Raw genomic sequence first — 17838 nt, 5'->3', positions numbered from 1 at the left:
GGTGTTTTATAGACGAATTGTTACTTACAACTGGCTCTCTATTTCTGATTATTTATAATAAAAGTCTAGTATGTTTCTGGACTTTTAAGTTCCCTCTGTCCTGAAGTTAACATTACCCTAGGCTATAATCATTTATATTCTGAAGAAATTGCACTATTTAGCCTCTGGTTAGAATCATCCTGAGATTAAATTATTCTTTCTTATGTGTTTTGTTCCTTCAAAAGGCTGTATTGTTCTTTCTTAATGAGACATTTATAGAAAAATGTTTATTAAAGATAATATTTGTAGAAAATAAATGCATGTATGCTTATATTTTTGTAGGTTAAAGGGGAGTATCAAGTGCCTACTTGAGAGTTGAGGAAAAAGTCCCGCCTCTTTGCGTTTGAAGACTGTCACTCTGTGTGCTTGGTCTTTTTCTCTTTCCTTTCTTCTTTTATGCGAGATCCTCAGATGTGTTGGAAGTACAGGGTCTGCATGCAGGCATTTTTGCTTTCAGATTCCTGCCTTAAAAAGTCTTGACATTTCACTGTTATATATGTGTATTTCATTATTTTCTCTCTGGATAGTTCCCCTTTTCTGAATCAGGAGTCTTTGTGTAGCACAGGCTAGCCTGAAACTTAATATATAGCCTAGGCTGTCTATCTTTCTGTCCCTGTTTCCCCCAAATGCTGGAAATACTATGTTTCCCCCATAGTGTGACTGGTATTACTAAACTTGTAGATAAATCCCTCTCTCCCTCGCTCTCTGTGGTGTGTGTGTGTGTGTGTGTGTGTGAGAGAGAGAGAGAGAGAGAGAGAGAGAGAGAGACTAGAGAGTGCACCAAGGGATTTCAATCTGTATTAAATAAGTGTTCAACCACCGAGAGAACAACCTAGCCATGTTTTATTTTGAGACAGTCTTAAGTTCTGATATAGATGTTAAACTCTCCATCTTCTGGCCTCAGGTTCCCAGGTGGCTAGGGTTACAGGTACCTGCAGCATCTCTTATTCGCAGGTAAGTTTTGTTGTCATTGTTTTGAGCTAGAGTTTTCAGTCTGTAGTCCAGTCTGGCCTGAAATTCTCTGTATAGTACAGGCTGGTTAATCTCCAATAGCAGTCATCCTGCCTCAGTGTTCAGGCCTTCCTATGTGTTGGACTTGAAAGGATAATGAGCCACCACCATTCACTGTAGAGTTTTCTTATTTCTAGTTTTAAGATTTTTTTTTTGTTTCTTAAAGTTAGCATTGATGATAGGCTTTCCCCATTCAATCCACTAATTTCATTGATATTGACAGATGCATGCAAGTGAAGGACATCCTTACATCTCGCTTCTCTCCCTTAGAGCTTTCTTGCTTTTCCGGATTCCCAGTCTCCTGCGATGTGCAGACCATATAATTGCCTGACCACTTAATATGTGCATTCAGAGCTTCTTTACATTTTTTTAAACCAGCATTTTCAAGTATTCTGCACAAAAAAATATTCTTTGGATATTAAGCTAGATTATCTATTAAGGAGAGAGTCATCTAGATTACAAATTAGATTTGAAAGCTTTAAGCTTTTTTTTTTTTTAACCATAGTAGTGATTTTAGAATATTTAATTTTCAAGCAAAAGAAAAGAAAGTTATTAAGCGGCTTAGTTATGGATTCTATCATGTGTTTATTAATTATTAATATTATCCTTGCTGAGATAATATACCTGAGAAAAGCAGCTAAAGAAAGGAAGGGTTGATTTTCGCTCTCAGTGTGAGGCTGAATCCATCCATTGCTGTGAGGAAGGCTCGAGGCACTTGGCCACAGGCTTGATGGACAGTGATGAACACTGATGCTCATCTCTTCTTTTGTATTCAGTCCAGAAACCAATTCTATAAAACGGTATAGACTATGTTTAAGAAAGGTGTTCCCACTTCAGTTAACTCAGTGTAGAAACTTGTCCACAGACATGCTGAGAGGTTTGTTTCTAAGGTGAATCTAAATCCTGACAATCAATATAAGCCATCAACATGTGCAAAATCAAGTTGCAAATATTCAACTTGTATAATGCGTGGACAGGTAAATATGGTCCTTTTTTCTCATAACCTCACAGATAATGTAACACACAAAACATTTTTAACAAGGCAAATAACATATGCTTTTGGAAATAGCGGTTTTAGCCTTTTACATATATGGAAACGACTTTTGGTTGTGTGTTTTAAAGAAAATTCCACAAAGTCCAAAGTGATATGAAAAAATATGAAATCATATAATCAAATCATATAATTGTTTAAGATTGTCAGATGTAGAGAAATATTTTGGTGTAATTCTATGAAAAGATGGTGGAAGGAAATATGTGTTTCTTGTTTTTATTTTTATACATTTTGATAATGGGTAAGAAAATCATTTTTATACATATAAATCATTATCAAATCTATTTGTAATTTTCAAAATAAAACCGTTATCCAAGAGGATTTAGTATATTAACATATATACTTACGAACATAAAATTGTTTTAATAAATACTATTTACTTAGAAATATTAAAATATTTTATTAAAGGTTTCTTGAATAAAATTCATCAATTAGGAAACCATGTACAGATTTATTAAATAAATAAATAAACATTGATCACACATAGTCAAACATGCATGCACATGAGCATACACACACACACACACACACACACACACACACACACATACTTACTTATATTCAAGAAAGAAAGAAACAGACAGTTCTTTTGACAGCAGAATTAATTATACAGATTCTAATCTCCAGGCACATCTGCTGCCACTCTGATAATTCATTTGGCTATTACAAATAATATAATCAATGTCAATAATACTAATCACTGTGAACTGTGAGTGTCGCCTTTGCTGGGATTTGTGGTGTATACTTTAGTTAGGAAAAAGTTTCATCTAGCATTGTTAAAGTGGAGAGAGAAATAGCTTCTTCAGAGGTTTAACATATCAACCAAGTTACATTCTCTGGACACAGTAGTCAGTTTATAAAAAGGGGTATCAGAGAACAACAGCAAAAGTCATGGTCTAAAACAGGTAAGCTTTGGTAATTTCCAATGTTGCAAATACTGCCTATTCTTTTGATTTTTTTTACGTTTTTATTAGTGGTGAATTATGTTCATTTTTATTGTTGAGACTGAATGATATTGTTCATTACATATTCATTTAAATATTGAAAATTTGTAACAGTACTTAATGTGCTAATATTCTCATTATACAGGCATGCAATTCCTTATTTCAGACAAGCACATGCATTCTGCAATTAGCTCATTGCCACTTACAGTGATGTATGGAAACTTTCCAGTGTTCTCAACATTCTGTTATTTCAAAGGAACATTACAGAAGTCTAAATTCTCCCTGTTTAAAATGTAGCATTGCGGTTCTCAGACACATTAGGGGAAGTTGATACAACTGTTCATGCCCTTGCTGAACTAATTTAGTATGACATAAAGAGGTTACATACGTGTCATTCTAATATATACTAACCAAGTGTATTATTCCATTCTTTTGGCAGTATTATTGACAACAAGGGTTTACTCATATTGTTTGAGGAGAGACTTAATGCTTGGCTGCTCCCAAATTCCTCCATGTCCAGTCACTATATTGGAAAAATGCAATTGTATTGTCCATTTATTTTAAATCTCACTTACCTGTTGCTGATTAATGAGAAAATCTTCATAGGCCACATTACAATTAGTGAAAAACATTGAAAGAGGCATCATTGAGAAGTTCCATGCAAATGAGAAATTAATAGATGAGAGAAAGTGTGGATAAAATCAAGTTTCAAGTACCATGACCAGTACTGGCCAGTTCTCTTGGCTAGGGATAAAAGAATGGCTTAAAGTTAAAGTTTGAAATATTGTAGAATTTGCTGATGTTATTATAAAATCCTGAGGATCTTAGGCGAGACACTAATACTACACCAAGGGATGGTATATGTGAATAGCAAAATGTATATGTGGATATTGGAGCATTCAATATAAACAATGTCAGGACTAACACTATCGTATCCTGAAAAACTTAAATTATCGTACTATTTTATTATTGTTTCAAATAAGCATACAGTTAGTCTAAGTTCTATTTTATCTATCAAAATTTAGAGTAGCAAGGGTAACAATGCTTTTTATATAATAAAATTATTGTAAATAAAATTTATAATTGCCGCTGGGCAGTGGTGGCTCACACCTTTAATCCCAGCACTTGGGAGGCAGAGGCAGGCAGATTTCTAAGTTCGAGGCCAGCCTGGTCTACAGAGTGACTTCCAGGACAGCCAGGGCTATTCAGAGAAACTCTGTCTCAAGCAAACAAACAAACAAACAAAAACAAAAAAGCAACCCCCCCCAAAAAAAAACCCTAACCCAAACAAAACAAAAATTTACAATTGCATCCAAACATATGGATGATGTATTGTAGCATCAGTGAATCATACTTAACTTCATGCATCCCGTTCATTTCATATTTGAAATGGACATTACCTGCCACTCATCATTAGGTTGTCACTTGCAGTTAACCAAGGTGTAATCAGTTTCAGAAAAATAAATTCTTGTGGGATGAAAGGATTTCTTTTGTCCCCAGAATCATATGAAGCAATGACTAAATAATTAACAAAAAGATCAGTGTACAAATGTTGGCCTCCTTCATTGGTTCTTCTGAGAGGAGGAACACAGTCTACAAAACCACAGTTCACATTTACTTTCATCTTGACATTCATGTAGTTTTGTTGCTCTGTTTCCCCTCATTGGCTTTTCCCCATTTTTCATTGCAGTTGAGATTAGTTCATAAGTTTAATATAGTTATAAGTTTAATATGGTTAACCGTTATAGTTGCTGTCGATCTCTATTTATGTTACAATCTGGACAACAGTGCTTGCAGATCATGTCTGACGTGTAATCTTTCTACAGTGGTTAAAATAGAAAGGGCCTTTGGAACCTGACAGGACAGATGAATCTATGAGTTTTCCAAAGCTTTTCAGTGTCTCCTCAGGAAAGTGTTTGTTGTCATTATTCTAAAGAAAGATCAGATGCATACAAAATTTCACCTGAGAAAGGTGTTTAACCTGAATAGAAGCAGTTCTTACCAATATATTCAGGAACGAGTCCATTCCTTATTCTTTTTCATTGTGGGTTGTGCAGAGAAATCCTGGGAACATGTCAATTTCCAATATTTCTTGAAAAAAATAAAGCTTTCTGATTCTACACAACTGATTCAAAATTCGAGAAAGTCAACTTTGGGATTTTTCCTTTTAACATACTTAAGTATTTTAATTTTTGAAGATTTTCATTATTAGTTTTTTGGGTAGAGTCTAAAGATATAGTTTAAACTTATAAAATAAAAATAAACTTTAGCTCAGAGCAACAAGCCCTTGCCAAATTTGTCTCTGGCTATTGTTTTTGATGACATGAAAATGCTGATACAGTAACCCAAAGAGCCATGGCTATTCCGTTACAGACAACCTAAGTGTTAAGTAGTTAAAGATCAAATATTAATGTTAAGAGATGCATTTGTGGTTTTCATACATTTTCAAACTGTAGTGTACATTAAATCATGAGATTTATGAGAATATTTTTAATACTAAGTGAATATATAGAAGTTCTTCAAATTTTAATATATAGTGACTACTTTTAATAGAAGCTCATCTACTTGAGTTGGTTTTGTGAAACACCAGAGATAGAAGATTGCAGTCATTTCAGTTTGAGTTTACTCTGGAGACTTAAAAGTACATGAAGATCTCAATGCTAACTTTGGAATATTGGAGGCGTTTATGAGTGCAGTTGACTCATGGTTTCAAGAAGGACCTCACGTTTGATTTTCTCTTTAGAAGACTAATTGGTTCTTCAGCTAATATGTTCTTTCAACGAACATAAAATAAATCCTGATAGATTGTATGCTGAGTACAAGAGGAGCTTTCATTGTGAATTAAGTTCAACTTTCTCCTTAGTGGATATGTGTTGGATATATTTGAATGTCCTGTGAAGGGTCTTTGAGGTGTAATAACAAGTCCTTCATTTCCTGAATTTTAAATTTCTATTCATTTTGAGAATAACTTCACAGATCTGTTCGGTTTCTTTTTTTGTTTTTTTTGGGCTTTTTTTGTCTGTCTGTTTGTCTGTGTGTTTGTTTTGTTTTGCCTCAAGTTTTTCCAGCATTATACAAAAACACCTAGTAGCCTTCCCTTAATATACCCAAGATGTCCTGATCCTTGGGTATGCTCTAGAGTAATTAAACAGTATTTATTTAATTCTATCACATGCGAGGAATGTTCACATTGTCAGTGGAAGAACACGATAGACGATGCTTTAAGCAGTAACTATTTGTTGACATATATGAAATATGTTCCATTTTCAATATATAACCTAAACAATAACCAATCATGTGTGTTTCAGGGTATCTTTGAGTGTGACCCAATCCCCAAATCATAAACTTATTTAAGACGTGAACTTTTGAGTGCATGACTGCTTTTTCTAACTCCATAGCATGGATCTCCAGCATGGACTTTATTGATGACAGTGTCCACTTACAACAGCAAAACGTTGGCCATGCCTGAAAGTTCATGTTCTTTTGACTTGCTCATACTTATAACCTTCTTTCTTCCTGTTCAATTTGTTGCTTTTTCTTTGTAGTCTTGCAGAAGGCTAGCTAACTTCTAAGAACTTCCTCTATAAATGGTTGAGATATATTCTTCGATTGCATTTTATATATATATATTTACTTTGTAGTATTCTTTTGTAAATAAATCTTCATCATTTTGAGGTTTTCATATCCTCTTCCTCATCTTTCTCACCCTCTTCCTCTTCATGCTCCTCCTCTGGTGCCCTTTGAATTGTATTTGGGAAATTTTTGAGTGGGGTGGAGAGTCCTATTTTATTCCATAGAGAGTATTCATGTTCTTCTGTTAATTTTATTTTCTAAAATGCCATTGATTAATTTACTTTTTTGATGCAGGGTGTCATGTAGCCCAGACTGATGTTAAATTCAGTGTTGAATAACCATGGACCCTGATCCTCTTGTTTCTACCTCACAAGTGCTAGGCTGGACCACTCCTGTCATCATGCTTGGCTATCTTAGTAATGTAACTTTTGAAATTTCTTGATATTTGTGTTTGGAAAATCTGATAGTACAATTTACTTTCAACGTTCTCATATATTATTGTTAGGATAAATATTAAGAGTTACTTAGTGAATAATGTCAAAATATTGATGAATTTATAGAGAATTGTCAAGTTTGTTAATAAAGATGACTTGTTTAATATGGTCCAATTTCTCAAGTAGTTGAAAGACCAGAATAAGCTTCAGTGAGTACTTCTCCACCTTTGTCATACTGAAATTAGTTAGTGAGCATATACATTTTAATTTTAATGCTTCATCCTAATATATTTTCCTTGTAACTGTAATATATGTATTTATATACTTCAGCTGAAATTTAAGTGGTTTTTCAATTCAAGTGTGATTTTCCTTCACTTTTAGCTCTATCACTGAAACTTGAAAAATGAACTTTGTCATGAAAACAATCATTACCTAGTTGACTAATTTTTGGAGCTCATACTCTCTGAGGTAACTTTATATTTTTGTAATTAGCTTCTCAATTTGTTTCCTATCATCCATTGCTAACATCGACAAAAAAAGTTAATCACATTTTTATTTAAAGGAGCAGGAACACGGAGAGCAGTTTTCACACCAAAAATTTCTCTGACAATTCTACTCTTAATTTTACTATCTCCTCACACATGCATTTTGACCAACAGAAAGGAACAGCAATCTAGGGAGAAAGGATTCTGAGAGGGAATTGTTTGTCATTGAACACCATGACATCCTCTATGCCAATCAGTTCAGCCAGAGGCAAGTACAGCTGGAGCAAAGTTGGTCCTCTTGGAGAGAACATTATGTTGTACTGAACCTGGAATGTCTCAGGCTGCGTGCTATAGAGGATCTTTTACTTCAGCAGCTGGAATGGAAGGTGCTCCAAGGAAAAAGATCTTCCCTGAGATCTCCCCTGAGATCTCCCCTGAGATCAAATATTGGGATCACTTTTATTTTTCTTCAATTCTGTTTAGCAAGAAAGGGCGTTGTTTGGCTTTTTGTGGATTTTACTGTGGCCTATGGCTTTTGTTGTTTGTTTGTTTATTTAGTCAAATCTCTGGTGTGGTTTCTGCATTGTCTGCAGCACAATCTCTGACAATCTGTCTGAGGCTGGGATTCTGTGGGGCTATATCTGGGATGACCCACTGGCCTGCTCCTGGAGGTCAGAGAACTTCTGTGTATCCTGTGTTCTTTCCTTACTTCCTTTCATCCCTTCTTCCTTTAGTATGTGACATGGTTAAAACAGTTTTATAGTGTGTGATGAATCAGGGAGTTTTCTTTTTCTTTTTCCAGATACAGTAGGCAATGGCTTCATTTTATATATTGTGAGATTTACATTTCAGCAAAAAGCCGGAACTCTATTCACATTGCAGTTTTGCCCCCATTACCCCAACGACCATCTGTAGCTTCCAGCTTCTTTTCTCCCTTTGGAAAAAAACTCTCTTCTGCTCTCGTCTTCCTGCGGACCCGCCATGCTTTGTCATTGGGTTTCTTAACTTATTGTCTGAGTTCTCTCTCTCTCTTAATTTTTTCTGTTCTGTTTTGAGATGGCATCTCACTGGCCCTGGCTCATTTTATAGCAGATGACAATCCTGCTTCAGCTTCTCCTGCTTCCACCTCTTCCCAACTGGGGATACAGATGCCTAGTTTACGTGGTGCTATGGATGCAACCTAGGGCTTCCAGCATTGTGAGCAAGTCTGCTAGTGAATGATCCACATCTGTAGGCCGGCCCATCTTGCTCTTGTTCTGTTTCAGTGAGAGTCTGCCTGGTAGAGGTCAATAGTGATTGTCTCAATATATAAACTGTCACAAAACTGCCTCTCGGAAATCCTGTCCTGACAACTGGAACAAAATACACTCCAGATTGCATGCCATAGCTTAGCGACCCTGTATAGGGAATCCTGTTCTTGTCTGTAACTCTCTTGTTTTCTTTGCATCCACTCACCTGACTGGACTATTTGTAGCTGGGAAGTATAAACTTCATTCATCATCCTGTGTTTCCCACTGGCATCTCTAATCTTTCAGGACATGACTCCTTATACTGTAGTTCTTAGTGAGCTCTGACTTACCCTATTTTTACATTAGCCTGATATAACTTTATTTACTCTATAATTATTTCTGGCACTTACCACTATCTAAGATAGAATGTATCACATATATTTGTTTGTATGTCTACATAAATGTGTGTTCATGATCAGTGTTAGGGTCACACACGTGCCACTGATGCACATGTGGAAGTCAGAGACCAACTTGCGGAAGTCCATTCTCTTGTCTTACCACATGGATTCCCAGGATCGAACTCAGGTCATTAGACTTAGCAGCAAGCACCTTTAGCCACTGGGCCTTCTCGGTGGCCCTGTAAGAGTTTGCTTATATCACTGTTATGTTTAAGCCTGAATTTTCCCTTTTATTTTCTCCTCCTGCCTCTTAGCATCATCCATGGGTAAGTAAGAGTTTGACATGTTTGGTTTTCTTTCTTGCAACAAGCACGGGGATAATTCTAAAGTTTAATGTTTGACTTCCGGGCTCAAATGTTTCTGTCCAAGCATGGTTGAAGCCTGCTTCAAGCCTGAGGCAGGGCAGAATGTCAGGAAGGGAGCATGTGGCAAACTAAGGAGCCCATCTTATGTTGCCAGGAAACAGAGACAGAGAGTCAGAGGAAGAGATGAGAGTCTCGTGATACTTCACTGACTCTTTCTGAAGAACTTCCTTTTCAAGCCAGGCTCTTTTTCCCCCAGACTTTGACCTTCTCCCTACAGTTTATTCACATTTTAAATCTTTCTTTAGCTCAGAGCCCTCATCTCTTATCTCTGAAAACCATGACAGACATAATCAGAAATGGTTATAGTAACATCCTGGGCGTGTTTCAATGTAATCAGACCGACCATCTGCATTAACTATTACCTTGAACAATTGCTTTTCCATGCCTTGGTAATGAGGTTGGCAAAAAAGAGAATTAGCCAGCATCTGATTACATTCATCATTGAGTAAATGAACACAGAACCAAATGTGTAAATATATATTCTTGATATAAAGCTAGCTATGTTTGCTATTGTCCAGAGGGACACTAGTCATCTATGACTTAATTAAGACATAAAAACTTAACAAAAGGCCATTTGTTTCTATGGAAATATGCCTTAAAATATTTACTTTCAGTTTGTCCTGGCTGCAGTTTTCTTTCGCATCTTTGTTTGTGGATGAGACTGGTTTGCCTCTACATAGTGTAAGTTAATATTTGCATGTGTTCTGAAAAGTAGATTCAGTGTAAACCTGTCTTACTTATTCTTAATCAAAGCATAATTTTGACAGGGATTAAGTAAAGTGGATTGAACATAAAACTGAGTATTAGAAGTTCCACGGGGCCATTCTTTATTAATTTCAGGATGAGGAACTTTAGGTTAAAGAAAAGTTATTGCCCATTAAATATGAATATGGCTTACTGATTTTCTGTTCTTAGTTCCTATTGTCAAAGGCTTAGTTTACTTGATAATATTTTTAGTGTTTCATTTTTTAAAGTGAATGCGAAAATTTTCTGTGAACTCACATGCTGTGGACCTGTTACGTTCCCAGGGGATGGATGATGTTTTGTAGCTAAAGGTGATCCTAGTATGAGGAGGTTAATTAGAGGATGGGGCAGGCTTAGGTTAATCAGTTTTGGATCAGAATTTCTGCTTCCATATTAACCTGGCACATCTTTAGGGCTTCCTCATCCACAGAATAGCAGTGCGCACGAGGTCTGTGTTAAGAGAGTTTATGAGATGGCACATGTCAAGCATGAAGCAGGATGTGGTGCTATCTGTTGTGAGATAATTATGAGATCAGTGTCTTCTTTTTGCCATCTAGGCATTTGAAATATGATAGATCGGTTTTCTCTGCAGATAATAAAGGGATACAAGGCACGTTATATTTAGAAACTAAGGCTCACTAAGGTGTGTTACATTATAGAAACACAGGGAGTCTGGACAGTGAAAGATTCCCCATATTTAATAATGCACAAAAAGGGATACGTTAGACACCTTTGATTCTTCCAATATCATCAGTAATCACCCAAGTTGACGTATGTCAGGGTATAAACCTTCTCATTCCCACCTTTCTGCTTATTAGAACTTACTTTCAGAATTAATGTCCCACATTTTTTTTTAACAGACCTTGTATGAATTGTGTTCAGCAGTATATTATACTACCCATATGTCCTGACACATATCAGGGCTCTTCATAGCTTTGATCTTGTTTACTTTTCTTGTGCTTTTCATCTTCAAGTATTCTATGACATTTATCAGTTTTTCCATAGTCGGATGAGAGCTCGGCTTATTTTAGGATGATTTCTTACTGCTTCCAGTCCAGTATGTATACAACAATTTCAGACTTTGAAGACCCCTACGGAAACTTGAAAGAACATTTAGTCTTTGTAGGAGACCTTATGATAACATTGTTCTTGGCATTGTGATGAACTGTATGAATGCATCAGCTTTAAGCCATAATGATCACTTTAATTATTTTAGACTTTGAATGTATTTAATCTCTTGGCTTGATGAAATGTTATAGTACAAAGGAAATCAATTTTCCCCATAAAATGTTTTTATGAAGTTTTTTTTTCTTTTCTTCCCATGGTATTTCCTAGTAGAGGGATATATTATGTCATATGTAATTGGATTGACACTCAGCCTGAATACTTCTTTTTCTTCTTGCCAGCATGGGGTAACCTTGGAAATGTTCTGAAGAGTCAGAGTAAAATTTCTGAAGCTGAAAGCGCCTATAGAAATGCTCTGTACTACCGCAGCAACATGGCTGACATGCTATATAATTTGTGAGTATGCCTTGCTTCCTCTGGTTAAGTTCATGATTGAAACCTGCTGTGACAGAGACTATTGAGTTAACTAACAGGAATCGAGATGCTGATATCTATTTTCTGGAATAGACTTTCTTCCTTCCTTCTTTCCTCCTCCTCCTCCTCCTCCTCCTCCTCCTCCTCCTCCTCCTCCTTCCTCCCCCAATTAGGGGTCTGAGATCAGTAGGTAAGTGGTATTTGTGATTTCTCTGTTTGAGGCCACATCATCTATATTCCCGTGTATTCACACATGTTTAAATTTTTTTTGAAATAATGCGCCATATAACAAAAACTTGGTATAAGTGCTTTTACATAAAAATATGTTCTACTTAAACTTGGATAAGTATCAAATTTCAAAAATAAGTCCTTAATGTAATATACGTAAACAACGCGTTGAATATTAAACAAGACAGTTTTTCTTTGCTAAAACTTTGTGTCAAAGCATATATAGAATATATACTCAGCCTAGAATATACGCAGAGAGTTTGTCCTTATTTGGTAGAATTTCTTCTTGATTGTCTAGGTTGACCAGTTCTTCAAAGGTACTTAGGATTTTATCAAAGTTTTGATAATAGTGTAATTCAAAATATCACTCAGTATTCAATTTGAAACAAATCTCAAGGGCTAAATTATCTTGGCCTTTTGGATGGAAGATTCCAGGAGGCATTGCGGGTTTAGATTGGTTAATGAAAAATAAACTTGAATCCTTTCCTTTGTCTTCTACATTTAGGGAATTTTCTACATGTAATAGCTAACTGAAACACTAAAGAGTATCTAGTTTATTGAGTTCTGTAGTTGGGAACTTTGGGGGTTGGTAGGATGCAGAGAAAGTTAGATCCAGGTGCTTGGTGTACTTGATGTAGTTTTATTGTTCTGGCTTTTCTCTGTTCTCAAAGGGACTCTGAGGCATGAAGAGGATGGCTCTTGGAGTGTATGGATGCAATATCCCAACTCTCTTACTCTTGCTAGAAAAGAATATCAATGTCACATCTTGTCCCCCCTCCATGTCTCCTACCTCCCAGAATTCTCTTCTGTCATTCTGTCCGAATTCTTCCTGGAGAGTGTCTGTGAATGACACATGAAACCATAGGCTTTCATGGATCAAATTCTAGGCAGAGTGGGTAGGACTGCATAACACCTAGTAAGGCTCTTTCAGAATTCCTATGGATTCATAGGGGACCAGTTAATTAAATTCTAAGAGTTACCACTCTTAGAATTTGATGCCTGCTTCTTATGCTTTATGAATATTATATAATAAGCTATCAAAAACTCATAAGCTTGTATTTCTTTTATACATTTATGTTCTCATTGAAATCTTTTGAATGTTTTAGTCTAAAAATTGATATAAAATGTTATTGAAGATAAACATAAACAAACAAGGAGGTAGGCATTTAAAGTATAACAGAGAAGCTCTGTATATTGTTGTGTTTAGATGTTTATATTGTGTTCAACCTCCTAGAGTCTAGGACTCTGACTTTAGCAATGGAGTACAAATCTGTTGTCCTCTGACAAGAGGGTGTCAGTAGGAGGGTTTTTCTATGGAATTGCATGGGGTATGATGCTTTTGTTCTTACCTAGAAGTTCTTCCCATACAACCTTTGTATGATTTTCTTTCTCTCCATCCTGTGATTCATGCTTCCTCATACATATACATATACATATACATATACATATACATATACATATACATATACATATACATATACATCTTCATCTTTTTGAAATAACTGAAACATATTTCTTGTACTTTAATGAAATACTGAATGGATATATTTAAATTCTCATTTGAGCATCTCATGACTTCTTCATTTAAACAATTTTTATGTATTACTGGTGTAAGCTTTATTTAATGAAAAAGGATGGTATCAGTTTTTAGCATATTTGTATCTATATGTATACATTCATATAGATAGATGGATATAGATACATTTGTCAAAGAACGTTTTGCCTTGCAATATGAGATTATTGTGGGTTTTTTTTTTATACTCAGGGAAGTAAATAAGCTAGCCAATTACTGCTCTGTTAGTGAGCTTATTTTCTGTGTTAGTCACATGTATAGCCTTTGGTTAACTATTTCTCCTTCATTCCTAGTATTCTTGTATTATGGTATGTGCTAGGCAAGTATTTCACAATTATACCATGTCTTGAGTTACAAAGGCACCTGGCTTATGAGTCACTTACTCATTGGTGGTACCTGTTGGGCAGGATTTTAAAGGCAATATTTATCCCAGCTTATGCTTTACTGATAACATAAAAATATTAGACCATCCCACCTGTCTTTTTTTTAATTAATTTTTTTTTACTCATTCACTTTAAATCTCACTCACTGCCCGCATTGTAGTCAGCTCTTCCCATAGTTGTTCCCCCATTTTTCCTCCTCCCCTTCTCCTCCACCTGTCTTAAGAGTTTCTATTACTGTTATGACAGACCATGACCAAAAAAGCAAACTGGAAAGGAAAGGGCTTATTTGGCTTACACTTCCACAGTGTAGTCCAGCATTGAAACGAGCCAGGACAGGAACTCAAACAGGGCAGGAACCTGGCAGTAGGAGCTCATGTAGAGGCAACGGAGGGGTGCTGCTTACATGCATGCTCCCTATGGCTTGCTCAGCCTGCTTTCTTATAGAAGTGAGGACTACCCACCTCAGGGATGACACCACTCACAATGGGGTGGGCCCTCTCATCAATGACTAATTAAGAAAATGCTATAAAAGCCTGCCTACAGCTCAACCTTATGAAGGTATTTTCTCTCTGTGTTTTTTTCTTATAACTGAAAAACATTTATTTATTTTAAAGGACAGCTTAAATAGGCAATGCAGAAGAAAAGGTGGCCCCACGAAGGTATTTTCTCAATTGCCTCCTGAGAGCTTTCTCTAGATGACTCTAGCCTTTGTTAAGTTGACATAAAACTAAACAGCACACCAACTTGGATATAATTTAAAGTGTCTGTCATATGAGGACTTGTGAGTGCCTGTTTAAGTAGAAAAGGCAAATGGGTAGAGCTGTAAGCTTGACTGAATTGAATTGTGTCCTTTGAAGAATTAGTTATTCTCTGTTTTCCTCCGACTTTAAAGAACTGAAATAATTTATATTGACAAAGTTGGTATTTATTTTGAAAATGACACGTACCTATCAGAGTAAAAGATGAAGCATGTCACCAGCAACTAGGAAATAATGAATTATATAACTTACACAGGTGACAGGATTCTAATAATTAAATATTAACCTTTCAAATTTATAAAATTAAATATTAATCTTTGTGATTTACAATCAAGTATAAGTAAAATGTACCAAGATAATTTTTATAACCTATGAAATAATAACCATTCAGTGACCTCTTAATAGAGTCAGAGAATGAGGACGATGACAGTCAGAGATAACTTTCTTCTAAGATCACACACACACAATCAACTGTCATCTGAACACACACTCCTCTGACTCCGTTATCACACCTGCATTTGCATGCTTGTTTCACTGGACAGGTATAAAATGAAGATAAGGCCCACAGGGAACATTCAATATGCACATTTCAGATTCCCAAAAGAAACAATTCAGTCACCTTTACAGATAGAAATAAAGTAGGTGTAATTAAATCTAACAGAATGCAACAAGTTACTTTTGTCCCAGTTACTGACTTTATGACCTCACTCTTCATCTGCAGTCGCAGCATGGCTGGATTCATACCGGGACTGCATGCCTGTGCCGAGGTTTGCATTCAAGAAATGTTACAGAAAGCATGTTAGTTCTTGTATGGGATATGACTTCAGTCCATGATTAAGGACAGTAGCCATGTATTGTGAGATTTAAGCCAGGTTTCATCCTATTCTTAGCAAGAAAGGCATGAGGCAGAGCACATAGCCACTTTTTTTATTCGTGTTTATAAAACTAAACCCTAAAGTTGCGTGTTTCACACAAGAAATTACTTTAAACCAGTTTTAGCAGATCTATCTTTGTCTGTTGGTTTTCCTTTTAGAGTATAACATATTTTTAGAGACAAAGCCCTCGAGCTATTGTTCACTGATTTACATAATCATATTTCATAAATACATAGTTGACTTTCAAGCTTTTAACTGTGCTATTCACTGATTTCTGAACTATAATCCTATTTTTTGTCTGAAAAACAGTTGCGCCCTTTCTTTTAAATAGCTAATTTAGTAGAACACTGAATTTCAGTTTCAGATTCAGTAAAACATTGGATATTTTCATTATTCATTCAGCTTCGGGAGGCAGATAGTAAGTTTCATGTAGTATAATCAATTTTTGATTATCTCATATGGTAGAGCATGTGTGAGTACAATTGAGATTTTGCCCTTGTTCTGTGCTGTTAGAATCCAAGTGTCCATCCTGTGAAGTTTGACAAGGAGAAGAAAATGTTTAAATTCAAGAGAAGTAAAAAGAAAATAGCCATGAACTATACTTTTGAGAAGGGATAGGCAGGAGGAGGTAAAGATCAGAAAGGTGATATAGGAAAGAATAGAAAATCTCAAGTGTAACCCCTGAAAGAAGAAAGGTCTTATTATGAACAGATATATGGATGCTTAAAACAACACAATAGCAAACATATGAAAATTCTGCGTATAGTTTCCTGGGAAAAGGCAGCTGCTCAGTGTGGACCAAAGAATCAAAAGCAATCTGAGTCAAACACCTTGGGAAAGTTCAAGAAACGTATTGAATTTTTTCTTAAAAATAAAAAAAAAAAACAAGTGAAGGTGCTTTATAAGTGGCTTCTGCCAGATCCTCAAAGGAGACATAATTTCTTCACTGATGACATTTCTTATCCTTAGGAAGGTAGACTATACAGAAGGCAAAACCTGATAAAAATTAATACACACATCTGAAAAGAAAACATGCCAGCAACTCCCCTCCCATCAAAATAAGACCCAGACAAGAAATGATAAATCAGAAACCACAGTAGACAAGGCATACTAATGAATACAAATGCATGCATGTCTTGAAATTAATATAGTGGCTGTAGGAACATCTTAGAGATTAAAGCACAGCAGCCAGGTGGGATTTAGTCTGGAATTAATGGTGAGATGCTAATATTGCAACTCAGCTACCACATTCTTAATTTAAAAAGTCAGGAGTGCCGGGCGGTGGTGGCGCACGCCTTTAATCTCAGCACTTGGGAAGCAGAGGCAGGTGGATTTCTGAGTTCAAGGCCAGCCTGGTCTACAGAGTGAGTTCCAGGACAGCCAGGGCTACACAGAGAAACCCTGTCTTGAAAAAACAAAAACAAAAAACAAAAAACAAAACCAAAAAAGAGTCAGAAGAACAAAATATGATCTCTGGATATGTCAAAAAGGCATTTGATCAGAAGATACCTCACAAAGCAAGAATCTAAACAAAGAATGGAATAATATTGTACCACACAGTAAAGAATGTCAATTCTGTATTTAATGAAATAGCATAGACATGGCTCTAGTATTCAGCAGTGGCTTTGTTATTGTAGTCTCCCGTAGGGCTTCTAACTATATTTGCTGTTTTCATAGAGAAGTATGAAATCTCTATTAAAGTAGGAAGAATACTCTATGACTCGAAATATATATTCATAATCACATTCTCTAAAATGTGTATTTTGATCGAATACAAGACAATTCTGTCTTATAAACAACCTTTCTTATTAAGTGGAATTATATATGACTTTAATCCTAGCGCCCAGGAGGTAGAAGCAGGAGGATCAGAAATTCAGTATCTTCTTCTCCAACATAACAAGTTTGACATGGGTATGCTACATGGGACTCTGTTTCAAAACAGCAAACTAACAAAAAGTACTTGAATCAGCTGTCTGCTGATGAAATGCATTCACTTGTTTGCACGTGTATATTAGTGTTGGTTCTTGTTTTCTTGTGTCCTTTGTGGCTACCATGAACAAAATCCTTAAACTGGATTAAAATAGAGGTTTATATCTCATAATTTAACATTAGTTAGGATAGGGAGCGTATTCCTCTGAACCACTTAGTG

The 17838-nt window shown here is 35.8% G+C and overlaps 1 protein-coding gene across 1 annotated transcript in view; it reads left to right on the top strand.

Annotated features, from left to right (window-relative positions):
* The window catches only part of Tmtc2 (transmembrane and tetratricopeptide repeat containing 2), a 385985-nt gene that overhangs the window by 211339 nt on the left and 156808 nt on the right, over positions 1–17838 (top strand). Inside the window, exon 4 of the mRNA XM_028754557.1 lies at positions 11740–11854. Coding sequence (XP_028610390.1) covers positions 11740–11854 — 115 coding nt within the window. The remainder of the gene's footprint in view (positions 1–11739; positions 11855–17838) is intronic.

Source organism: Grammomys surdaster, unplaced genomic scaffold (genome assembly GCF_004785775.1).
Source record: "Grammomys surdaster isolate TR1022 unplaced genomic scaffold, NIH_TR_1.0 126028, whole genome shotgun sequence".
Taxonomy (NCBI): Eukaryota; Metazoa; Chordata; class Mammalia; order Rodentia; family Muridae; genus Grammomys; species Grammomys surdaster.
Note: the sequence above shows the minus strand (reverse complement) of the source record. Positions and strands in the feature narration are given on the sequence as shown.